At 49.4% G+C, this 25,009-nt stretch overlaps 2 protein-coding genes across 5 annotated transcripts in view; both read left to right on the forward strand.

The window, feature by feature from the left end:
- On the forward strand, positions 1-14,231 carry HOXD4 (homeobox D4). Of its 4 annotated transcripts, none has more exons than XM_058839546.1 (4): positions 332-449; positions 8,517-10,790; positions 12,805-13,075; positions 13,480-14,231. In XM_058839546.1, the coding sequence occupies exons 2-4, from the start codon at positions 10,785-10,787 to the stop codon at positions 13,782-13,784; spliced, it is 582 nt and encodes a 193-aa protein (XP_058695529.1). In that variant the 5' UTR covers positions 332-449; positions 8,517-10,784; the 3' UTR covers positions 13,785-14,231. The 4 variants fall into 4 exon arrangements, with proteins under 4 accessions (XP_058695530.1, XP_058695529.1, XP_058695528.1 ...); XM_058839545.1 differs by lacking the exon at positions 332-449 and adding an exon at positions 7,148-7,268; XM_058839547.1 differs by lacking the exons at positions 12,805-13,075; positions 13,480-14,231 and having other exon boundaries at positions 1-449; positions 8,403-8,721.
- The window catches only part of HOXD3 (homeobox D3), a 25,166-nt gene continuing 7,318 nt past the window's right edge, over positions 7,162-25,009 (forward strand). The window contains exons 1-2 of the mRNA XM_058839534.1: positions 7,162-8,543; positions 24,422-24,505. The gene's annotated coding sequence lies outside the window, so the exon portion shown is untranslated. The remainder of the gene's footprint in view (positions 8,544-24,421; positions 24,506-25,009) is intronic.

The following is a 25,009-nucleotide window of genomic DNA, read 5'->3' on the forward strand; positions in this document are numbered from 1 at the left end:
ACCTTTTTATGACCTATTTGGGCTCGTCATTGGCTGCGGCTGGTCATGTGCAGGCAGCGAGCGCTTTCATGGCCTTTTCCTGATTTCCCTGGCGAATTTCCCCCTGCATTCTGCCTTCAGAGAGCTTCAGCCCCTCTTTTTCTAACCTTTGTCTAGGCTGAGGTGTATGGCAGTCTCCCTGATGTTTGTGCCCCGCTCCCCGAAACCCGCGGCCGGTCCCGGCGCGGCTGCACTGACACTTCCCCGGCCCCGCGCCGCCTCCTCTCCCGCGCCCACGGAGGGATGCGCGGACACCCGCGCCCGCTGCCTCGCCGCCTGCAGCCCCTCGCTCTTCTCCCACCGCTCGATGCCCCGCTATCTCCTCCGGCACACGGATTGCTACGCGAGTGCAAAATGGATTACAGCTACCCTCCCCGGGCTTCTCCGCAGGCGGGCAATGCCGCGAACTGGTAAGCACTCAGTTCCCCTCGGGCTGGTCGCCGGTACTCCGCGATATGCGGCACGGCACCGGCTTCCCTGTCCTCCCGACCCTCTTCGTCACCTGTCCCTCGAAATCCCTTCTTCTTCCTTTTAGTATTGCTATTACAATTTTTACCACTATGATTGCTGTTGTTGTTCTTGCTGTTGTAATTATCGGTGGTGTTATTATTATTAATAGTGGTTGTGGGCATGCCGCAGAGTGAGAGCGGCTGTTGCGCGCGGTCTCACGGAAAATGAGCCTCGGGCCACGATGTCTCGGTGTTCCGCGGTGAGGGGCGGAAGGCTGGAGCGCGGTGCGTGCAGGCAGCGCCTCGCCTGCCGTTGGGGTTTCGTCCAATATAAGGCCCTCTGCTTTTGGGATACTTTCTTCCCCTGCCAGTCTGAAACGTGCTGCGGTGATGCTCTAGTTTGTTTTCCCCGTGGCGGAAGGGCGGTCGAGTAACTTTAAAGCTTAACAGGTGTTTTCGCAGGAGAATCGGGGTCAGTGCTCCCGCGGGGGCGGAGGGCGCGGGGCGGCTCCGCCGAGCCGGTCGAGCCGGGGGCTGAGCCCGGGAACAGCCCCGGGAGCCCTAGGCTGCCCCGCCGGGACGTTTTCTCACATCCTTGTCCCGCTGCAGCGCGGAGCCAGGGCTGCGGCTCCGAGCGGCTCAGGGGGCAGCACACGGGCCGGGCTCGGCAGCCGGGCAGCGCCGGGACACGGCCAGGAGCGCACGGCCGCAGTACGGCTGCTTACCCACATGGAAATCATCGGGGGCTAAAGGGGGGCCGAGTTCTCGAAAATAAACACAACAATAAATCCTTGGGTTTATTCTGAAATATGTCGAGGAGATAGAATAGTTAAGTAAACTATTCCTGCGTTATATATGTATATACATTTATATTCACGTTACCGATATACATATATATCGTATCTACACCTCTACTTCTCTCTGTAGAGCACATATTCTTCGGAAGTGCGTTGTTGTGAACGTATATATGCTTTACTCACCTCATCTTCATTTTCAAACTGCTAGTGCACGGTAGAAAACCCGCCGTTTGGTATTTGGAGTTCACATCGATGGTCGGTGGCTGCAAGTGCACCGTGCTGTTGCACTGCAGGAATTTACCGACTCTCCATTTACCCCGAAAGCAGCCAGTTAATTGACGGTAAAGCAAAACGCCTGAATGAACAATACACAGTGAGGGTGGAAAGGTGCGAGTCATGCCCCGAGTACATATTTTGAGCCCACAGAAGAAATTGTTCTTTAATCCACCCCCGAGCACCCCTCCAGCCTGCTGAGCCCGAGCCCCACTAGAGAAGTGATATGATCCCTGTCCCCCACGCTTTGCCTGTTTGCACTAGCTGGGCGCCCTGTGCTCCTGATGGAACTGGGGATTATTTGGGACGAATCGTTTTTAACATAGCAACAGTCTTCAAGAGTAACGTGGAAAATATGCGCTGCGTTAGGTTTCACTCTCAGAATCCCTCCTAGGTGACAAAATAATTACAGCTATTTGACTATAAATCTCTCCAAAAACTTCGGAAAATCTCGTCCTTGAGCTGTTTTGAAATTATTCGTAGCCTGGGGGAAAAGAAGAAAACAAAAGCAGGATGTTCTAACGAATTCTAATGTGCATGTGTGTGTCTGCGGGTCCATCTGCTGACACATACGGATACACATATGCATTTATGATTCCACTGGTTTATGTGGGAGTTCGGTTTTTTTGTTTTTTTGGTTGTTTTTTTTTTATTTTATTTTTTTTTCCTAAATGTCTTCCTTCCTGGCTTGCTTTTGCTCTTATTCTTTTTCTTATCAGATGTATGTATGCATTTATTTATTTACTTTTTATTAACATTCAAGTCTGGCATAGGTCTGTTTATATTCTTAAACATACCTATGGAATTGTAAGTAGTCACAGCAAATAAATACTATGTTTATATATATGGCACATGTATATATTTGGATGTACATATGAGGACTGTATTTTTATATCTATTTATACGCCTATAAAATGTGGTATGAGTATAGATGTGTTGGTGTGCTGAAATTTTTTGAGTATAAAATTCACAGTCAAATTTCTCGCAATTGTTTCGTTTCCCGATGTGTTCGACAGAATTTATGACTCATCCTTTTTTTTTTTTTTTTTTTTTTTGGTGTGTGTGTGTTGAAAGGAAACAGCCGATTCCCAATGCACTCTTTACTGACGCACGGGCAATATAAAAACAGCACCGCGAAGCAGCTGCCAGGAAGCTGCAGCCTTCTCTCTCTGGCAGTGCCGGGGTACCGCTGGCACCGGCTGCCATTTGGGAAGTCAGGTTGGCTCCCGCTTAGCTGCTGCAGGTTGCTGGAAGAGAAGTGTAGCCTCTGTCCGTCGAGTCTGGCAGAGCTTTAGTGCAAGGAGAGGGGGGCGATGTGAACTGCGCACCCGGGAAACTTGATAAGACTAGAAGAAGATATACACGTTGGTTTTGCGTTCTTAAGAACTGAAAATCCAGCCGATTCATTTTCTCGTTCCTCGAAAAATATAGAATTCTCACGGGGTGTTTTATCAGCGCTTTGGCACCGAAAAAAAAATTCTAACAAAGACGGTATTTCACCCCTCGGTTGGCAGGCAGCTGTTAAAGGTATTTACTGCTCTACTGCAGTGCGGCACTCAATGCTGCTGGAGCGGGAGAGGAAAAAACAGGAAGCGAAAGGAAAAGATGAGGCACAATAAACATTGCAGCAGGTCGCGGAGGCCGGGCGGGGCGCGGAGGAGACAAGAGGCAATAAAAGTGCATTCAGCGGCAGCAGGCTCTGCCCAAACTCAGCACTCGCCTCCCACCTCCCGCGGGGGAGGGGGCGGCGAGAAGGGGAGGCACTCCGCAGTGCCTGCCCAGCGCCCCACGCCGGGAGTCATCCGAGCTGGAGCCCGTGAGGCTGCGGGGCTGCGGGGGTCACCTCAGCCGCCTGCCGGCCCCGCCGTCGTGGCCCGGCTCCGCCGCTTCTGTCCGCGTGTGGGCGCACGCCCCGACGGAGCAGGACGCGGTCACCTGCCCGCGGCCCCCGCCCTCAGGGCCGCCGAGCCGGGCCGTGGAGCGACCGCCGGGGGCGCGACAGGCCCCGGCCGCAGCCACCAGCCCTCACGTCTCCGCGGCCTCTTCCAGGAGAAGGCGCTGTAGGACAAGCCTGGCCACTCTCCCCTCGGCGGGGCGAGGGGCACACCGCCCCTCCGCCAGCCTCGGGACCCGTACCCTGCCGCCCGCCCGTCCGCCCGCGGCAGAGGCCCACCGGCGAGCGGGGGACATGGGCGGGGCTCCACCGCCCTCCTCAGGCTTCTCAAGCCGCGACCCGGTTGTCCCGCTCCCCCCGGCGCCGGGATCTCCAGTCCCACCGGGGGCCGCAGAGCCTGGCGCGCCCCGGTGCCGGGTCTAACCCGCGGTGCCGCGGGGCTCCCCTCGTGTGCCCCGCTGCCCTCCCGGTCACCAGCCCTCGCTTTGATGTCGGGCACCCGCCTCTGCCCTCCCTGCTCCTTTGATGCGGGTGCCAGAGCACCCTCCTTCCCGCCGGCTCCTTTCCCGCGGGCACAGCCCCCGGCCCCCGCACATCCTCCCTTGCCTCCTGCAAGCCGGGGCCCGGCAGAGTTCCCTGCCTCCGCCTCACCTGTTGCCTGCAGGCTTCACCTTCCCCAGCCGTGCCCGGACACGACCCTGGCGGCACCCACCCCCACGGGCCGTGCCTACCCCGGCGAGACGCTCCCACGGCCCCCGGCCTCCCCTCCCTGCCCCGCACTCCTCGCCCTCTTCCCCCGCGGACCTGAGGTGTCGCCGCCGCTGCCCCCGTTTGATGTTGAGGCGCGGCTCGACGCCGCCCTGCCCGCTCCGGGCCTCTGCTGCCACCGGATCTGCCTGCGGGCGGGGGCTGCTGCGGGCAGGGGACTTTGCATGCCCACATCCTGCTCTGCCAGGGCATGGGCGACGAGGTGACTGTTGAAAAGTCGGGGTTATGATAAAAGCAGAAGGGCAAAACGCGTTGGACGCTATCAAGGTGCTTAGTAGGTCTTCAAAGTCAGAGATGGAGCCTGTAATTTTCTGGCAGTGTGGTCCCCGGGGTAGAATGCCAGTAGTCATGTCTGTCAGGTCGCATCGAAAGCGATGGTAGCATGCACATGTGATTCAATTCTCCCAACCTCTTTATCACAATTACCAGAGGGAAACCAATTGTTACTGTGTTATTTCATTATACCGCTTATCTGTCTCCAGATCATCAGCCCCAAATATGAAAACTTGCATAGAAGCCTGGAGAATGAACTGGCCAGAGCTTCAAAGTCAACTTTCACATCTGCATTTTAGAATAGGAAATGTGAAAATGGTTCTAATTCCCACTTCAAAAATCTCATGGCTAGAATTACTCAGTTACTGAAACATTTGTCTTGACCTTAAATGAGAGGGAGCTGTATCTCAATTCTCAATTCCTCGCTATCTCACAGCCTCACTTTTCACAGCCTCAGTGTCCTGGACACGTGTTCCTGAAGCACATGCCCAGCCTGGGCCACCCCACTTGCCAGGGGCTGACACTTCTGCAGCCTGACTGCCACACCACCTGCCTCACCATGGCTCCTCTCCTCCGGCACACACCAGGCAGTCTCTTATCTCCAAATGATGGCCTTCTCTTGCCCACGAGATGGGCCAGCAGAGCTGATGATGGCAGATGCTTATGGAGGGATGTGATGATCCCTGTACTGGCACAGGGCCTGGAGCACGCCCACGGGCCCCACTGCCTGGGACTTGACTTTTGCCATACCCAGCACTCGGTGCCAGGCCTGGAGCAAACACACTTGACTCGGCATTGTAGTCCTTGTCTGAAACTATTTCTCCCTTTTATTTTATTGCACTTTCTCATTACACCCTCCCCCTCATATCTCGGTACATAGCCTTTTCTTGCCCCTTTCCAGGTAGGGCCGTTTTGGCTCTCTGCAGCTGCCTGCTGCTAAAGCCCTCCTTCCAGAGGCCAGTGAGCGTGGTGTGTTAGAGGAGGAGGGTAGCTGGAGGCTACCACAAAGACTGATCCAGGGCCCACTATGGCCAGGCCCAGGTGCCTGAGCCGGGCATCTCAGAGAGCTCCAGAGAGCTTGTCCTTCTGCCTGCCCAGGACTGGGAGCATGGGCCATGCACCAGCTGAAGGAGAGCTTGAAGTCAGCCCCGTGCAAGGCAGCCCATTCCTCTCTCTGGGATGGCTAGCTGGAGCCCCCAGGATTGACAAAGCTTCTCAGACCATGCACTGTGTGTGAAATGCCACCTCATGCACTGTCCCTGCCAGCTGTCCTGGCCAGGGGAGCGGGAAAGGTCTATTCCACAGCTTCGGCCACTAGAGAAGCATGAAGGCAATGCCGCATGAGTAAGGCCTTGCAAAGAGCAAGAGAAATAGTGGAATGCAAAGCCACTCTGGATCATAAAGAAGGAGCAGGGAAGGACCTTGGGATGCCTTTTGTTGTCTGAAGGAAAATTACTTGTTCAGCTGTGACTGGAGCCATCCAAAGAATATAGTGAGAGCTGAGCTGGCCCTTTTGGGTGACTTCATGCTTGTGCAGCTAGGTTCGTTAGGAAATGGCCGAGTAAGAGCAGACTCTGGTGTTAAACAGGCACCACCCAGCTGGTGCCACCACCCAGCAAGGAGTTGCATTTGGCTCGTTTTTCAGAGCTGAGCCCCCGGGCGGAGGCGCACTCTCACCCGGGGGCCGGGCGAGTGGCAGTGTCCCCTCTGCGCGCAGCCGGTCCCCGGCGGGGCTGACAGAGCTCCCCGCCCTCTGGCGAAGGTACAAACCCTTCCTGGGATGCACCAGGAGCTGCTGGCCGCTCCGACGTCCTCATCTTTGCCATGATAGATTGGGAGTTGATGCCCGGGTTTCTTCATGCTGTGTGACTGCCAGGGACATTTGACTTCCTGTGCTCGGGCTCCTTGAAATTCTCATTTGCTAACTCACACCCTGCTCCCTTCACACCAGGGCTCTTTTATTGCTTTATAGCCGTCCTTAAACTTCCAGTCCTCAAAGATCTCATTGTGGCGGGCTTCACACTTTCTCCCTTTCCGAAGCCCTGTGCCCTCACTGTTAGCAGCAGTTTGGTCACTTCCAAAGATCCCTCGGGTGCCCGGCGAACCTGCAGCCCCTGGCACAGCTCAAAGTTTTGAGATGAATGACTCAAAACCATTTTGCGGGGGAGCCTCACCAAAATGCCATGAACACCCAGGGAAGGGAGAAAAGGTCCCATCTTTCAGTTGGTTTGGTTTTTCTGTTTTGGTGGGACTTTTTTTTTTTTTTCTTTCCTCCCTAAGAGCTATAAAGAAAGGTTTGAACGGGTACCCACAGAAAACACCCCCAGCTCCTTTCCCAAGAGCATTTCGGGAGTGCTAAGTCCCCTTTGCAGCTTTTCCTAAAACACGCTCCTCAAAAAGGCCGGCAGAACGCCGTGCAGCTGAACTTCCACCCATCCCCGCTATTTCGACCCGGTCCCGTTTTATAGGACAGATTCAGAGAACCTTTATTTAGCGAATAAAAGTTTAAAGCTGAAGGTTATTTATGGCTCCACAGAGATAAGTCCTGAGTGGCTATTTAGAAGCACGTGATTCCAATAAACTTTGTTTTATGGCTTGAGAGTTGACAAGCCAAAATATAATTCCCACCATAAATTAGTTTAAGAGCATACAAGTGCAGATGCTTTCGTTCCTGGAAGCAGTAATCGGGAAAGTGTTAGCAGGGAACCGTCGGCGGAATGCGACCGTGCAGGCACCTCTGCTCCCGGGTCCCCCAGGCCGCGGGGGGAGCGCACAGTAAGTCCGCTAGCAGCCTCCCCTCCGCCTCCGCCTCCGCCGCCGCGCTCGGGCTCTCGGCACCCGGGCAGCTCCGGGGAGCGGGGCGGCAGCGCGGAGCAGCTCTGCCGGGGAACGGGCAGGTACCGCTCAGGTGGCTGCGGCTGCGCCGGGATGAGCCGGCTGCTCTGTCTCTGGGATTTCTGAATTTTATGGGGTTTCTTAAATGGACACAAGACTGCGTTTTTGTTTTTTTTTTTAAATATTAATAATAATATTTTTAAAAAACCCAATTCTTTTAATAAAAATTGAAGGAGATAAAAGGAAAGGCTCGGTAAGGGAGTATTTAGTGCCAAAATGCTGATATTAATCCACTCTCCTCGCAGGCTATGAATGTTATCTAGAGTGGGGAGAAGTTAAAAACAGGAAAAAAAAAAAAAGGAAAAAAGAAATTAACAAGAAAGGTGTTGGGAAACTCTGTACAGTGAACTATTGATACCGAGGCAATTGCTCTGAGTTTAATACAATAACTCGCCAAGATATCGTAGGAATGCAATACAGGAGATGAAAAATCGCTTACAGAAAAGAACACCCCCCAGTAGTATTTACTTTTAAATATATGGTGCGTTTCAGGAGCACTAGACTAAGCGTGTGGATTTGTTTCCTTATTTGATTTTTGAATATAATTCATAAAATGTTTGAAGGAAAGTTCAAGTCAAATCTATCTTTCTATAATGCAAACAAAGACGCATGTCTCGTGGTTACTGGTAGGTTAATTAGGTGATCTTAAAAGAGATCTATCTTGGAGTAATACGATATTTATTCTAATAAAATTGTATGTCTTTCTGTGTTTAGCACGGATATAATGCTGTGTATTTTGTGGGTGATGGTTTGGCAAAGGTGATCTGAATGTGACTGGATTCCCACCGAACAAAACAAAAAAAGGCCTTTGTTACTCTTTTCCATTAATGAAAGAGGGAGGTCTGGCTCTTCATTTCTTTAGAAATTATCCAGTATAAAATTTAGACTATGAATATTAAAAGTGAAAGATCATACCCCAGGCACAGGGAAAACGTGTATTCATAAAAAACTGCCTGAATGCAACGTGGTCCTCATCTGGAAAGGGCTTCCATCCCACCACTCCTCTGCTTGCAGGATTTACCACCAACTCCTCTCTGCCTTCATCTGTCAAACGTGGTTTGTAACTGTTCTCCAGAAATATCACCCGTGTGTGGAATACAACAGTAACAAACGTTTTTATTGCAACAGGTTCTGCAGCATGGAAGAACATCCACAGTAAGTGACCTTTTATTTCTTGTAGCGTTTATGTTATTCGAAAATCCTGGTTGCTCCCTTCAGACCGAAAAAAAACCCCAAACTATAAATCCTGATGAATACTTCTTCCCTCTCCTCTCCCACACACACTCAAAAAAAAAAAAAAAAAAAAAAAAAAAGGAGAAAATTAAGAAAGAAAGGACTAAGGACTATGTCAGCATGTGAAGGTTCTTGAGGATTCAGTTTGTGGTAGCATGTCATAATCCTGGCTAACATTAAAAGCAGAGGTGCAGTCTCCTGGGAGTTTATTACAAGGCTGTACAGGTGTCGTCCTGCTTTTAAGCACTGCAAAGCAATTAGCAGCGTTTCCATTTTAACTCGGCGGGACTGTACAGCGCCTCCCTGTGCAGAGCCCGGAGGGATCACGTTGTATCCCAGCACCTCATAGCCCTGGTTACCCCCAGTCTTTTCTCCAGACGGGGTCCCAGGCAGATGCGTGCCTGCTCTCTGGTCTCCCCTCGCTTGGCACACGCTGCCGGCTGGCTGCAGGAGGCTGCAGGGGCTGGGGCGCTCAGCGCTGGCCGGCCGGGGCAGCCCAGCCGCAGCCTGCTTCTGCGGGCAGTACAGCTGATCTGCTGCAATGAGATGTCTCGGGGCAAAGGAGACTCTAACGTGGATTTAAATGCTGTGAAGGCGCGGAATGGAATGGGTGTCAGAGCTTAGGAGGGCAATCTTTTACTCTAGGGATTTTCGCATCCCAGAGGGTCTTGTCTGAGCCAGGGGGGACCAAGGGAAGGGCAGAAAAATCAGTGTGCATCAGGAAATACTGTTGAACCTTTCTGGCTCCAGTGAGGAACTAAGTTCATTGGTCCTGGTTCTCCAGACTGAGTCCGGCTTGTCTCTCAAAGAGGGAAAGAAAACCTGCGATATTTGGAGATTCATTAGGTTGTATATTGCCCTTCCCGCTTCTGCCAGCCCCTCTCTGACCCGGAGCATGTAAAGGAGAGGAGTGTTTGCGTGTGCGCTTGTTTGCGTTTCCCTGCTTCCTCTCCTTGTTTCCTGACAAATAATCTGTTTCACTATATATGCCAAGCTTCTCCTGGTTTTTTTTTGTCTTCCGTTGCAATATTGGTTTTCGGGTCCTATAAATACGAACTAAAGAATCGCCTCCAGCGTTGCAATTTTAATTGTGTTCCATAGGTAACTTTCCTCCCCACATAGCTCAGTCCTGTGCTACGTAGACGCCTTTGGCATTTTATTACAGGGTCGGCCCTAAATGTATGGATTACTTGTTTTCTGCCATCCTACATTTAGCATACTGATTATAAACCAGAATACAAAAAGGCTGATAGATCAAAAGTATTTTGTATGGGCAGTTGAACAGGAGGTGAATATATAACGCTTTTGTTCATCAATAACTCTTTGGCTTTGACCTGTCTGAGCAAGTCGTGCAATAAGGTGAAACGCAGGTCACAGCGTCTAACAAATATGAAAATGTGTAGTATTAAGCAGAACGGGGAGCTGCTGCTTCCCCAGCTCCATCGCTACTCCCTGGGCAGCCCTCGGAGGGCTTGTCCGCTCCTGGGGGCTGCCCCAAACGATAGCTGGCTTTGGGGGGCGGAGGGGAGTTACCCTGCCACTTCAGCCGGCTGGTTAATAACCCCCGCTAGGGCGGGGGAGTATCCCCCCCTTCCCTCAGAGAAAGGACGAGAAAGAGGAGAGAGATGCTGGAAATAGTTGGGTGGGGATTTGAAGAATCCGGGGGAAGATTAAGGACATAAAGTCGTTTTGAGTTGCACTTGCTGTGAAGAAGGCACCACCGCAGTGGTAAGAAAGCAGACGTTTAAAAATAGCATCTCCCAGCTCAGGCAGCTGGGATTTGGAGCCAGCCCAACAACCCGGTACACATCGCTCGGATAAGCGCAACACCCCCAAATCTGCCCTCCGCAGTGGTTGGATGTATCACACCCGCACCATTATTTGTCCTTATGGTGCCTGTTTTAAATAGTAGAAGGAGAAGAGGTTGACCGCAGGACAGCAGTGAGGAGCTGGGTCAGACACAATTCATGAACTTTTGTACTCCTGTGTGCCGCTGTCGACAAAGTAAAAATAATGAAACTTTGTGATATGTTTGTAAATGATTTCGGCTGACCTCTCGCCCTGCCCTTCACCATAAACGCTACGGCAGGGAAAACCTGGGAGGGTGCGAGGCTGAGGCTCGCAGGCAGATCGCGGGGATAATAGCTAGACCAGCATAATAGGATGAAGGTAAATTTGGAAACTCTCTTTTTCCCGAGAGCAACTAACTCCAGCTTTTCATCTCATCTCTTTCACCAACCGCTGTTTCTGTTGTCGGCTGTTTTACCTCTGTTTCGATTTTTTATAAATTCTTTTTTATTTTGGGGGGATTTCTAATTATGGAGAATCTTTTCAGATTCGTGTTAGCTTAAATATTTAAAGACTCCTTACTAAATTACTTTAACAATTATTATTCTAAATAGCGCAATTTGACTGACCACGTCCATTTTCCATAGCGAGGATGTAAATGGCAGAGAATTTAAAGAAAGCGGCAGGTCTTTCTGAGAATTTGGTAGGCGAAATTCGTCGCTATGAATTGGTGAAGGGTCGTATAGCTCTATTGCAGCGATAATAACAAGCGTGAATCTTTTCTGAAATCCTACCTTCCTGCAAATCTGTATTTCAGAACTGAGTCCCAGCAGAATAGTTTGCATTCCTCAGAAGACAGTAAGAGACTAAGAGAATTGCAAAGACCTGCTATATTGTAGATGAAAACAGAATGTTATTACGTTGTCTATATATACCCTGTAGAACCGAATTTGTGTGATATTCATATAGTCACAGATTCGATTCTAGGGGAATATATGGTCGATGCAAAAACTTCACCTTTCTGCAAATGGTTAGAAGCTAAAATACTGGCGGAATCAAGAGGCATGTGCGTGCTGAACATTCAGAAATTATAAAAGTTTTGCTGCCTCGCTCCTATTCGCTAGGTTTTAGGACGTTTCTTTAAACTTCAGTTGTCGTTCAGTCCTAACTCTCACTGATAATCTATGAATTTAAACAGTTAAAGTCACCAGAAGTTACAAATTTTCTGGGGAAAAAAAAAAAAAAAGAGATATTATCTACCAATCAGTGAAAGAGTCTTTCATAAGATACTCATAAATTAGCTAGATATGGCAGACGTTAGCAAAATTTCCCTGTCAAGGGTCCAGATCGCATCAAAATATTTACGACAGCACCAAAAGCAGCATTCGCCTCAATGGAATGTATTTACTTGTGCTCCAGAGATGATATTGATGAATGAAGACCGAATTTACCTCATTAAACCCGTGATATTTTTAACCTAATTAAATGACGTCTCCAGTTCAATTGATTGAACTTTAGTGGTTAAAAGTGAACTCTTTCTTGCCAGCTGTATGATTTTACATACATACGTGTATGGATTTATAAATATATGTTGGCGTTTGCGTCTGTGCACGCACATGTATGCACACGTATATATTGAGGCTTGAAAGTGAATGAGAAGTTACTGATTGCCTAATTTTATTCAGCAGAACTAAATTCTGGTAACTTTTGGATGACCTCTGCCAGACAAAGACAGGACAGATCTATTGTACATCATATTACCCTCTTCTTTGATGGCTTTTCTTTTCCTCGCCTGCTTATCAGTTTCTTCCCTTTTAACCCCGCTTCAGCTCATCGCTCTGTATATTCCTTTCGATTCTTTTTCTTATTTTATTTAAAGCGAGGTACCAAGCCCCGGTGGCGATCCCGGCTGGTAGATCTGAGGGCAGGGCAGCGTTCCCCGGGGCTGGGGGAAGCCGGCTCAGACAAAAGGCTGTGGGCAGGGCAGCGGCCGCCGCCCCGGGGTACCCCTACACCTCCGGTACCTGTTTTGCGGGTGCGGCCCGCGGGAGAGGGGGGTCACTCGCTTAGAGGGATGTTATTGAGTGGAATCGCTGGAAATGCGGGGAAATGCGGCGGTGGGCGCCCGGCTCCCCATTGGCCGGGCCGGTCACATGCCCGCCTAACTTTATTCAGTTGACAGCAAGTAGGAGGGCTCTATGGCAGGGGAAAAAAAGACAACACGAGAAAAATTAGTATTTTCTACCTTCAGAAATTAATGGCCATGAGTTCGTATATGGTGAACTCTAAGTATGTGGATCCCAAATTTCCTCCTTGTGAGGAATATTTGCAGAATAGCTACTTAGGCGAGCAGGAGGCCGAGTATTACAGTGCCTCGCAGGGCTCTGATTTCCAGCACCAGGGACTCTACCCACGGTCAAACTACAGCGAGCAGCCCTTTAGCTGTAGCAATGCCCAGGGCTCTGCCGGGCAGCCGCGGGGTCACGGACAGGAGCAATCCGGCCCGGCGAGCCACTTCCCCGGCCCAGCAGAGCATTGTCCACCGCCTCCAATGTCCAACTCGCGAGCCTGCAGCCAGCAGCCGGCCCTCAAACCCCCAAACGGCTCCGCACTTAAGCAGCCAGCAGTAGTTTATCCCTGGATGAAGAAAGTCCATGTTAACTCGGGTAAGGATCCTCTTCTTACTTTGCTCTTCTACCCTGCTTCCGATCGTCCTCAGCGGCGCTCTCCCGAGTCCCCGCCAGGCTCGTGGGCGAGCTTTTTAAACCGAGGTGGCCAATTACACTCGCCATAAATTTTTATTGCTGAGGAAATAGGCCCTTGGCCATGCGGGGCTTTGCCGTGCAGGATAAAACTCCATTTTAGGAGCCTTCTAGAGGCTCCCAGCCTACCTAGCTGCGTGTGCCCGTAGTGCCTGCCTCAAACGAGGGGGAAAGCAGCCCGGCTATTGTAAGCAACTGGGACGAATCCAGCTCGGCCACATGCTCGCAGCTCGTAAGGTTTTCTTTTGTAAAGTCGGACCGGCAAGTCAAGATTAGCTTTGTAAAAGTTCTCCGTATTTTTTTCCCAGTGAATCCCAATTACAACGGAGGGGAACCTAAACGCTCCCGCACAGCTTACACCAGACAGCAAGTCCTAGAACTGGAAAAAGAATTTCATTTTAACAGGTACCTGACCAGGCGCCGCCGTATCGAGATAGCCCACACTTTGTGTCTCTCTGAGCGCCAGATCAAGATCTGGTTTCAGAACAGAAGAATGAAGTGGAAAAAAGATCACAAACTGCCCAACACGAAGGGCAGATCTTCTTCCTCTGGTTCAAACCCCCATTTACAAACTGGTTCCAAGGACCATCAGACTGACTTGACAACTTTGTAGAAGAGGTGAAATTTTCCATTTCATCCTTCGCTTCTGACCAGTACTGTACATAACTGACACTGCCCAAGCAGAACCTGCATGTAGCAGCTAAGGACACGAGACTCTGTCATCTTTCTTTAAGGTATTGTTGTACAAAGGAGACAAAATGACGCTACTGTGGACTTTATTTTATTTGCCTCTGCTAGCACAACCTAAAAAAGGAAAACAAAAGAAAAAAAAAAGGGGAAAGAAAGAGAGAGGGAAAAACAAACAAACAAATCATCATGCAGGCAGTGGGAATTGGGAAAATATTAAATGAGACCTTCTGTCCTTAAAAAATAATAAATCATTGAAAATGAAACTGTCCTGTGTTTCAGTTTTGAATTCTAAAGTGAAGATTGGATGCTTTATCCTGGGATTTATACTTTTAATTGTCTTTCTATCCCATGTAATTTCGGGAGGATGCATTTTGGGCAAGTTGAGGACAGGAAATTCATAGCATAGTCTTTTATTCGAACAGAAAGACTAGTAATTGTGAACTTTTTTTTTTTTTTTTTTTTTTTTTTGTGCTGCTTTACCTTTCTCGGTGTAATGAAAATTCTTGCTCATTTCCATAACGTCTCAGAAAGTGTGCATAGAAATGAAGCGAAAACGGGTTATTTTGTGTTCTGGTAATGTTGGTGTATTTATTTATTTGTTACATGGAAGAATGAAGACAAAAAGAAAAATAGTCAAACCAAAAACGAGGAAGGGGAGCTGAAATGTAGTATTTTTCCTTCCCAGTCTTATGAACACATATGTAATGTTTACTTGTCTTGAACGTACACAACTTTTCCCCCGGTTGGTTTTTTTTTTTTTTTTTTTATTTCCTTCTTTGTGAATAGGAAAAGCGTCCCTGCTCCTAACCGTGTGCCATCCAGAGCTAACAGGCTTGAAATCTGTTTCCAAAGTCTGCTCTGTTCAGCGCTGTGCTTTAAACCATCGATACCTCATTTAAAAATGGAAAGAAAAAAAGAAAAAGGAAAGAGGGGAGACCACAAAAAACAACCCCACAAAAACCAGCAACCCAGACCGAAAAATTAATGTGATTTCTGATATAAACTGAGCCATTCAAAGCTGAAAGCTGAACACATTCTTTCAATCAGATTAAAAATTTATTTTCTGCTAGAGAGAGGTAGTCCATGTGGGTTGCTGCTTTGTTTTGTTTTGGGATTTTTGGGTTTATTTTGGGGTTTTATGGCTTTGGTTTGTTTAGTTTTTAGGTTTGGGTGGATTTTTTAAGATTAGGTGGGGTTTTTTTTGTTCTGGTGGGGTTTTTTTGTTTTTTGGGTTGTTTTGGTTTTTTGTTTTTTTGGTTTTTTTTTTAGAACAGTGATTGTTTTTAAGCAAAAATGACACATGACTGCAATGGCTGGAAATCCCAGCAAGCTGCTTTCAGGAAAGACGAAAGGCTTGGATGGGAGCAGAGCTTGTCTAATACCCACGAATTTGTCCCTGACTGCTGGTTGCCAAAGTTTGAGAGCGCTCTAACTACGAAACCAAACCAAACCAGCTCCCTGAGCCACCTACACCTCCGCTCAGGTTTTAAAGCTCAGCCCTTATCTCCCGTAGCCTCAGGGCAGCCTAGGAGAGGGGACCACGTAGCCAAAATTGTAACGAGGTGATCCCTTTATTAAAGAGAAAAGTGGAGAAGAAGGAAATTCATAGCAAACACTGAAGGGAGGTGGAAAGAGCAAGGGTGAGTTAACGTGCCCTTCTCCAGGCTGGATGCTTCCCACTGAGAACTCACGGCTCTCTGGGCTCGCTCGGGAAAACACTGGCCAAAATGGGCTTGAATTAATTCGAAAATAAAAGGCGAGCTTTTCAACAAGAGTGTATTCGGCAACGTTAACTGTGGCCAGCAGTTAATTTCTGCCCTTTTCTCATCCCTTGAAGTCCGCAAAGTGTCTTTAAGACTTGGTCTTTTGTTTTAGAGCCTGGAGAAAACTCTTTGTTCTTCCTTAGGGTTAGCCCAGTTCTCAGACTTGCACATGGCAATACTTGAATATCTCCACGTCGTGATATTAAAGATGGATATTCCCGCATTATTCGCATCATTGTTTCTATGACAAAAAGCACCGAGTTCATACATAGTAAAGACGTCTTTTTTCTGACGCCTTCACGTTGAGAAGCTGAAAAGGTATTTTACTGAAGTTCGGCTAAATTGCAGGAACAGGTTCACCCAGAGGACAAATTTTCTATTCGATTAGTTGTATTTCAGCCGGGAAGAGTGACCTCTAAACCCTTAACCTTTTGGACCCAAACTACCCTTCCCTTTCTCTAGCATGGAGAGCAGCTAGCAGCAGCGCTTGAGGAGGGAATTCCTGAGACAAGTTTTCAAGTTTTGCTTCCCCAGGTTCCTGCAGTAGTGTCCTTTCCTCTCCAGAGCTGTTCAAAGCCGTCCTTTTGCTCTCCATACGTATCTATTAAGATAAAGAAGAAAAAAAGGGTGTGGGGAACTAAAATCCCTCTAGCTGCCCTTCTTGAAAATCCTCCGCCCGGACCCCCGCTGTTTTCTTAAAGTCTGATAAGTTGGCTGCGAGCAGGGCAAAAGTGTTATTCCAGAGGGTGCTACCACCTTTGGCATCTGTGGTACAGTTCTGGAAAATAATGGCCTTGGATAAGCAAATCCCTGCTTTGTGCTTCTAATCAACCGAGATGGCTCCCGAAGTTAAAGGACCAACTTCTGCTCCCAGCTTTCCTTCCCCCGCCCACTGAAGTCAAACAGGCATGTAGCTGCGAGCAGAATTTGTCTCATTGTCTTTTGAAATGTTAATAACTCCAGGACGAGTGTTGGCTTCAGCAGGCACAGCTCTTGCAACCCTGTTTGCAAGTCCCCTTTGAGCGAGGCTGGAGCACTGTAGGTTTGCATAGGTGTAATTGCACCGTAAGATCGGAGAATACGTGGAGACAGAGGGTACCAAACAGAAATAGTTTCCAGCTTCCAGTGTTCTGAATGGTCGGGAATGTCTGTAATAATGACCAAGAGCACCCACTGGTCCTTATCTCCCGTGCAAACCGAACCTGAGGTTTTTGGGTTTTATTTTAATGGTTGTAACCCTCCTTCAGAGTTATTTTTTGTATCAAGGGAAGCTGGTTATTTTTGTTTATCACGGGTGAATGTTGTGCATTGGAGCCTTTGTTAAACGGTCGTATTGTCCAGCACTACTCTCATCTCTGTTAAAGTGTAATGGTTTTTATAGACTTTGCTGATGTTTTGCTGCCATTCATTAAAGCGTTATTTATACTAACTGTCGCCTGTAGTTTTGATGTAAGCCCTCCACATATTTTTTAAATAATAAAAGGTGTAGTGAAATAGATTCTGGTTTGTACCTTGAACAAGCAGTCCTTACAAGGTGGGTCTTTCTTCTGTGAAAATGCTGGTCCCTCCCATCATTACAGTGTTAAAAGATGAGTGACTCTGCATAGCATCCTTCCAAATGTCCCTTTGAACAGGTTTGCTGTTTGCCTCAGCCATAATGGTGTGACTCTAGGCCAAGCTGGAGTCTATATTTACTTTTGGGCTGCAGTTAAAAGTGCCTGTCATCCATTTGCTGCTGCTTTGCATTTAACAAGCCCTCCTAGAATGACTCCTGGATTTGTGCATGTGTGGTAGGAGGCGAGGAGCCACACCTGAAGCCACCTCGGTGCCCACACAGATATGTGTCTTTTAGGTGAGTCCTGGAAAGAATCAATTAAATTAAGAAATGGAAATTCGAAATTGCAGTGCAGACAGTAGCTTTTCCTGAGCAGTAACTCTCACTTTCACAGCGGATACAAAAGAAAGATCACAAGAAAACACAATCTGGAGACTTTAAAGTTTGTCATGCCCCCATGGCAAGCATATTTTTTTTTTTTTCTTCCCAGCGTAAGCATCTCAGACAATAACACATGCAACTAGCCAGGAGAAGTCGATTGCACTATTTTTGTCATAAGTACTTGTCAGTGAGGGCTTGTCCTCTCCTGGAGCGTGGTCAAGGCACGAGTCCAAAAACACAGTCTCTGGCTCAGGCCGGGCAGGGAGTGGGGTGCCCAGCAGAAAGCATGTGCCCTTACTGCCCAAGTGCACTGAAGGGAGGCTGGGGTTACCTTCCTAAGCACACACTCGCTAAGTTTAAATATTGAGGCATATCTTGTGATCATACTTTCCCTCTCTGCTGTTTAATGGCTCCTCCTGTTACTCCCGATACATCAATACAGTTCTGTATATTATATCACCACTAGTCGTTAAGGTAAGGATGAAGAGGAAAGGCAGAGTCAATAGCAAACCCCACAGACTGTACAGTACTGTAAATAGGGACCTCTCGGTGCAGAGCCACACCGCTTCCAACGGCCATGTTTGTTAGCCCTTTCCCCTGATTCTTTTTCCCTTTTTTTTTTTTTTTTTTTTTTTCCCCTCCTTCCCCCCAAGCCTAGAGACCAAAATAATCTTGCTAGGAACAGTCATAACAGGCAGAATTTCAAAGTGCAAGGAAGATGATAAGAATAGATTTCTACAAGTCCTGACCACGTGATTTGCGAAATAATTAATTCAGCACGTCCCTTAAGAAACACGGAGTCGTCATTAATCTGCCAAGCAAAGGACTCTATCAGACTTGAAAACTGAAGAGATCCCAAGAATATAATATACAAAGGGTGCCGTCCCTCTCCCTGCACACCTAGCTCTTTGGTAGCCGCTGAAAAAGAGACGCCCGGTACGTAAATATTTTTTACTTTTATTCCTCCTTATTTAAGCCTTAATGAACTCAGCTGTCAAACACTTGACAAATAGGGCACGCTGCTTCCTGATTTCCAGCGCGGCAGCGGCCGGGAACCGGACCGGGCGCAAGAGATGACCTTTGCTTCCCAGGGAGCGGGGGAAAGAGGACGAGCGCGGAGAGCCGCGGAGCGCCGCGGAGCGGGGAGCCTGATGGGCAGCCCGCCTCCCGGAGCGGCGGCTGCCCGCGCGGGGAGGCGCGGAGCGGAGCGGAGCGGAGAGGAGCGGAGGAAACAATGCGGCTGTCAAGGCAGCCGCTGCCCGGTCCCAGCGGCGGGGAAAGGCCCTCGGCTCCTTCGCCAGCGGGGTCGTAAATTTTGCCGCGGGTCTTTGACAGCGGGGCCGGAGCCAGAGCCGGGCGTGCCCTTGCCCCGCCGCCCGCACAAAGGCCGGCTCTGGCTCCGGCCCCGCTGCCCCGGCAGCTCCTGCCCCGGCCCCGCTGCCCCGGCAGCTCCTGCCCCGGCCCCGCTGCCCCGGCCCCGCTGCCCCGGCCCCGCTGCCCCGGCCCCGCTGCCCCGGCCGCCCCAGCCCCTCCGCACGGCGCGGGGCTGCCCGGGAGTCCGGGCGCATCCAGCCCCCGAGCGGGCATGCCGGCTTGCAAGTCCCCGATCAATAGCCCGGACTGGGGAAAAATCGCGGTTTTGTTTTTATACAAAGCCACTCTCTATAAACTCCGTAGAATACGGACGAGTCTGAGATTTCTCCGTGAAATCCCGGTCAGCTGGAGATACCTTCTGCAAACAGGATATTCTTTATTATCCCTTGCTGGAGTAATTTCTAAAAACCCTAGATTGTAGCTTTTTATTGCTTCCGTTTCGGTGGCAGGACAGAGACAAAGTTTCCTATGTTATGAATTATACATTCAAACAATAACACATTAATTCAATTATTCAAAAATGACAAATGTTTATGTGTTGTGGTAGTGACTAAGGAACAGATTTGCTACTTCACGAGAACTCCTACATTTTTATCAATGAAGTTTTATATTATCCTATTGGGCCGAGAAAGAAACCCAACTCCACCAAGACAAGCAGTAAAATGGACCTGAACATAAATCGCAACCCTTTCATAAGAGCGTTTATTCTCGCATATAGCCCGGGCTATTTTATCAGTTTGACAATTGCCGGAGTTGTTGTTATAAATCATCATAAGTAATTCCTGAAAGGGTGCGAGGCTGCTGGGGGGCGGGCGGAGACTGTAAATCTTTCTGTTTTATTGCTCTATGAACATATGCTCCGATTGAAGAAGTCTTAGATCCTTTACTGGAGACAAATTCGCGCAAAGCTGGAGTCCCACCAGCCAAAGGATTAACATTTCCTTAATACTTTTTCAGTCCCCTTTACAATATCTTAATTCTGGTGGTAGTGGCGAAAGTGCTCCTTTCTTTCAGCTGTCCTCCATTTTCACATTCAATTTGTGTTTTTGTTTTTGTTTTTTTTTCTTTTTTATTTTCTTCTCCCGGTGTTTTTTTTTTCTTTTTCTTTTTCTTTTTTATTTTTTATTTTTTAAGCACTAGACTGAAAAGACACCAAAGGGCTGTGAGACTTTCTCCGGGGGGTTCCGAACTGCCCTCCAAAAAGGCATTTTCTTCTGAATCCACTTCGTGTTCTTTGCTCGTGTCCAGCTTTTCCTCTCACACTTTTGTGTAGGCAGCTAAAGACCTCTCCGTCATCCAAAATGTCTAAACAGCGGCCAGAATTATGTTCGGCTTTGTGTGCATGTACACAAGTATGCAGAACACGCTGTGCGTGTAGGGGTTGCTGTATGTACACACAGACACGCGAGCGCGGGGGGCTCGGCAAAACTACCCAGCCACCAAAATATATGGCTGACTGAAAAGGATATAAAGAACCATTACCTCTTACTTGAGGCTAGATTTAAGTGCATCATTTCGAAGAAATATAGGATTATAAATCCGAAGCCATACACAATAATTTACATTGAACTTATGTTTCCATCACTGGACTCCAATCTTTTTATAACTGGTTTGCAAAGTCAGGAAAAGCAATGTAATTTAGATAAATGTTACAATGCACTTACGGTTAGTATTGTAAGGTAATACGTTACTGTCACATCCCCATGCTTTGGATGGTAATGAAATCATAGCAGATGTTAGATTAGGTGTGGTGTATTTATAGCTACAGATACGTTACAACAAAAAAAATCAAACAGAGAAGCTAATATATATATATATATATTTTTTTTTCTTTTGCCTAACTGGTATCGTCGGGGAGCTTTGTGGCCCACATGACAGATATACACAGGGTTTACTCCATGCCTCCTCATACACACAGAGCAGCGAGGCAGGCTCAGGGCAGACACACACACGCACAAATGTCATGAGGGTTTTTTCCCCCAGCGTTTGTTTAGCCTCCAGACGGGGATAGTCCCCGCTGCCCCGCATCTCCATGGTCCGGAGAAGGAGAAAGCAAAAAGTCGCGCACGCCAGCGGGCCCCAGCGCCTGTCCGCCAGAGCAGCGTTGCTGCGGAGCTGCCCCCGGCTCAGGCTCCCGGCCGCAGACGGTTCCAAATACCTCCTCAGTCTCCGCTGGGAATTTCTGCCCGCTGGGATCATCCCGCGGAATTCACCTTTTTCCCCTGCTCGGCCGGCCCCGCGGGGCGCGTAAGTGCGGGGGCCGCGGAGCGGAGCGGGACGAGAGCGGGCTGGGCAGCGCGGGCAGGGCCGCGGGGGCCGCCCGCCCCACGGGGCCCGCACGGCAGCCCCGCTGCGCGGGGGCGCGGGGAGCGCGCCAGCCTCGGCCCCGGAGCGCTGCTCTGCGATCACGTGGGCCAATATGCCTGTATTTTAAGGCAGTGCCTATATTTCTGATTATAAAGGGATTTCTCCTGCTCGCCCCCAAAATTCATCAATGGCCGCACGATTTAAAACCAAAACAAAACAAGAGCCGGCCAATTGCTGTCGTTGGTTCCGGGAGGCTGATGGCTAAAGGGTTGTGTGTTGATTTTTTTTTTTTTTAAAGCCCAACAAATTCCGATTTCCACTCGCTCTCTTTTATTGGTAGTTGAGCCTCAGCCTGTTTTCGTTCTATCGGGAATTCTGGTGTATGGAAATATTTGTAAAACCGCAAGATCAGGTTTTAGGAGAGTATTGTCTGCAGACAAAGGGTGAAGGATATATTCTAAGAACTGCAAGCGCAGATCCTGAAAAGTGAGGAACCCAGGTTTATGATAAATTGATACACAGGTAAGCAACTGCATGACAAAAGGGGACGTTTAACCGCAGGGGCTGTATTATCTCCTTTGCTCTGAAACGGTCTGGAATTTGTTTGCAATCTCTGCCCGTAGTGGCTGCAAATGTATGGAGTGGTCTCCACCTACTTGAACGTTTTAAGCTGTATCTTCTTTTTATTATGTTTTTTAAATAAAAAGTGAACTCATTTCCAAAAGCTAGGGGAACAGCTTTAATCCTATCCTTTCCCCAGTTTTCGCTGGTTTCAGGAAGAGAATTACAAATAAGCAAACAAACGAGGGAGAGAACTTTGCTAGATGCTCCCGTTGCCAAAGTGAGATTGAGCATCACGTTAATGCATTGCCGTGGTTAGCTGGGCAGGGGGTAGCCGTGTTGATTTGTAAAGGGCGATTTCAAATAGGCTCATCGGTAATGTAGCCCTTACATAGGATCTCCCAAATGTTCGTGCCAAGTGTCTTCCCGAACGTTTTTCCCTGGCAGTGCATTCGTGTTCCTTAGTGGCTGTTGTTTTCCTTCCGCAGTAGTTTTAGTACTGCTGTTACCGGTATGCTCATGCCTTCGAGTTACACATGCTGTTTGAAGCACGGCTTGATATTTATCTACCGAGAAGTTTCTTGCCCTGCGTTTGTGTGGTTTGATCAATAAGGCGGTGGGAAGATGCCTGGGGGGGACCGCTGCCTCTCTGGGCGGACTGGGGGTCTGGAAGCGACCACACAGCCTCCCCGCAAACACTTACAGCTCAGCTCCCGTTTGGGCTGTTGCAACTAGTCCCACTCTCCCAGGAACGCCTGTTTCTTCTGCCTGCTGGCTTGCCTGGAGCCCGGGTGAACTCTCGGTTATGTCTGTTGTAAAGTCCCTGCGTAAAGCCCAGCGTCGTGCTGTCGAGCAAGAGTGTGTGTAAGGTTGGAACGGACCCTGCCCTCCCCGAGTCACCCGGGCGAGTCCTCGGCGGGGGTCGAAGTGCCCCGAAGGAAATAGGGTGGGAGGCCAGGGGAGAAGGAGAAAGTTAGGGTGTTTGTTTATTTATTTATTTATTTATTTATTATTTTCTGTTGCGTGTTGCTCTGCTCGATCAGAAGTTAAAAGCACTGAACATTTTTCTTAGCTGTATGCCTCCAAGCTGCTGGCCTGCCAAGTTAGTCAGCTGAATCCAATTACTGCAAGCAGCATTTCATTTGGCTCGATGGAAGCACTCACTTATAACTTCACCTAAAATTTCAATAATACCTATATTGGTCCCACGCCTGAATAATTCTAAAGATTTCCCTGGGTTCAGCTCTGGCAAAGTCCTCTCCGAGCGCTGGGAGACGAGCACAACCCCAGCGTGCCCAGACTCCTCTCTCTCCGCAGCACAAACTTTGGGGGTTATTCCTGTGGCCGTGGAAGTCTTGGTATTTGGCCAAGCTCTGGCTGAATAAAGCATGTCTAGAGCTAGAAGGCTATCGCTTGTGAGGCTGAGAAGCTGCTTCGGAAAGGGATGAGAAGTCGATAATTAATTAGGCACAAAATGAAAACTTACCGTGTTAATCAACAGCGGCTAACAATGACTCGGTTTGCAATATTATGATCTCTCCGCTCAGGGGCTAAGGTGCAACCCACTTTAGGTTGCCTTCATACACCGTGTAAAGTGCTATTTCTAATGAATTCTCTTTAAAAAAAATAAAGCACTTAAAGTTGACATACGCCCACGTGAATACATTATATAAGACGTTACCGGGACAGGCCCGGGCCAGGAACCTGAGCGAGCATCATGTGTAATCATGAAGCTCCACTTCCCTAACTCCAGTTTGCCAGCATAAATTAAGGTGATTTGGAAGGGGAATGTAGCATCCTACTGAGTTTGGTTAGGGAGAGAGAAGACTTGGTAGAAAGTTGTAAGGTCTGTTGTGTTGTGAGCTATCGGAGGCGCTTCCGTTGGTTGTTCATTAAGTGGTGAGTTATTGCTATACGAGCCAAAGGTCATTTCAAAGGCTTATGGTGGCTAGATATCGTCTTTATAATGACCTGGGCTTCTTTGTCGGGGATTTTCTGGCACTCTTTAAGTTCTTAAAGTCCTGCATCGACACACTGCACAGACAAAGGCAAAATACTCATTTCGAGACGCAATGTTCGCAGCGCATTTTCAATGCTGGGACTTCTTCGCTTATCTTTCTCTCTCTCTTATTCGGTATCTGGGGGGACAAATGGAGAGAGACCCGGGCTAGCTTCGTTTCCGCGGGACTCCTCGCGGGCCGTGGGTGCGGGCGGCGGCAGAGGTGCTTGTGACCCTCGAAGGTTCCCGCAGCTCCCCGCAAAGGCGCTCCCTTTACCCCCGTGCGCTGCCTCCCCTCGGCCCGGGCCAGGCTGGACACGGGAAGGCAGGCACGGTTCCCCGGCCGGTGCGCGGGGCCCGTCGGAGCGGCTGCCGCAGGCCGCCCTGCCCGGCTCCGACCTGCAACCGGAGTATTTTGCACGTTTGTTTGCTCCCCGTCTCTCTCAAAGCGTTATTAATAAATGAAGAGAAATATCTACCCTTTGTCTGGTAAAAGATCTGACGCGGACGGAGTGACACGGTGAGGGGCTGCGGACGAGATGTGCATTTATTAACAAAGTCCTAAGGAAGAAAGTCCAAAACAAGGCAGTTTCCGCTGAGAGTTATCACTTCTGTTGCAGGTCCGTGCCCGCGGATTATCCAAAGGAACCTGAAGATTCTACTCACACATTTAAAGTCAAAAATCAAGAAAAAACATAAGTTTGGTGAGTTCTTTAAATTTCGTTTTCCATCCATCTCTCGCTTTCCCTATCGCGACAGGCCCGTCGCAGGGAGCAGAGCCGGGCCCCGGCCCCGGTCCCGGCCCAGGCCCGCCGAGCGGGGAGAGCTGCTCGGTGGGAGCCGCCGGCGGTGGCATCCGGGGCGCGCCGCCGCCCCACACGTCAGATAAAGAACAGCCCGCAGAAAGCCCCGCTGAAAGCCGCCCCTGTTCCGCGGGAGTAGAGCCCGGCTGGGGAGCAGCCGAGCCCGCCTGGGGAGCAGCCGAGCCCGGCTGGGGAGCAGCCAAAGCCTGGAGCAAGCCGCGGGGAGCGTGTTGCTCCCCGGGGGGGGCTCCGTAGCTGCTTTAAGAGGCCCCACGGCGGCCACCGCTCCGTGTCTCGCAGGGCCCCTTCGAGCTCCCCAGTGCTCTCAGTGCCCTCAAAGCCGAGACATCCCCCGGCTCAGGCGCAGCCCCAGCGGTGGGTGCCCAGCTGCCCTGCTTGCGGCCG

This window comes from Poecile atricapillus, chromosome 5, assembly GCF_030490865.1.
Source record: "Poecile atricapillus isolate bPoeAtr1 chromosome 5, bPoeAtr1.hap1, whole genome shotgun sequence".
NCBI lineage: Eukaryota > Metazoa > Chordata > Aves > Passeriformes > Paridae > Poecile > Poecile atricapillus.

What these genes read in the sequence shown, in the direction of transcription:
- HOXD4 (XM_058839543.1), top strand. Translation starts at nt 12,667, where the DNA reads ATGGCCATGAGTTCGTATATGGTGAACTCTAAGTATGTGGATCCCAAA. An exon ending in GAAAGTCCATGTTAACTCGG is followed by an intron (nt 13,076 to 13,479) that starts GTAAGGATCCTC and finishes TTTTTTTCCCAG; the next exon opens with TGAATCCCAATTACAACGGA.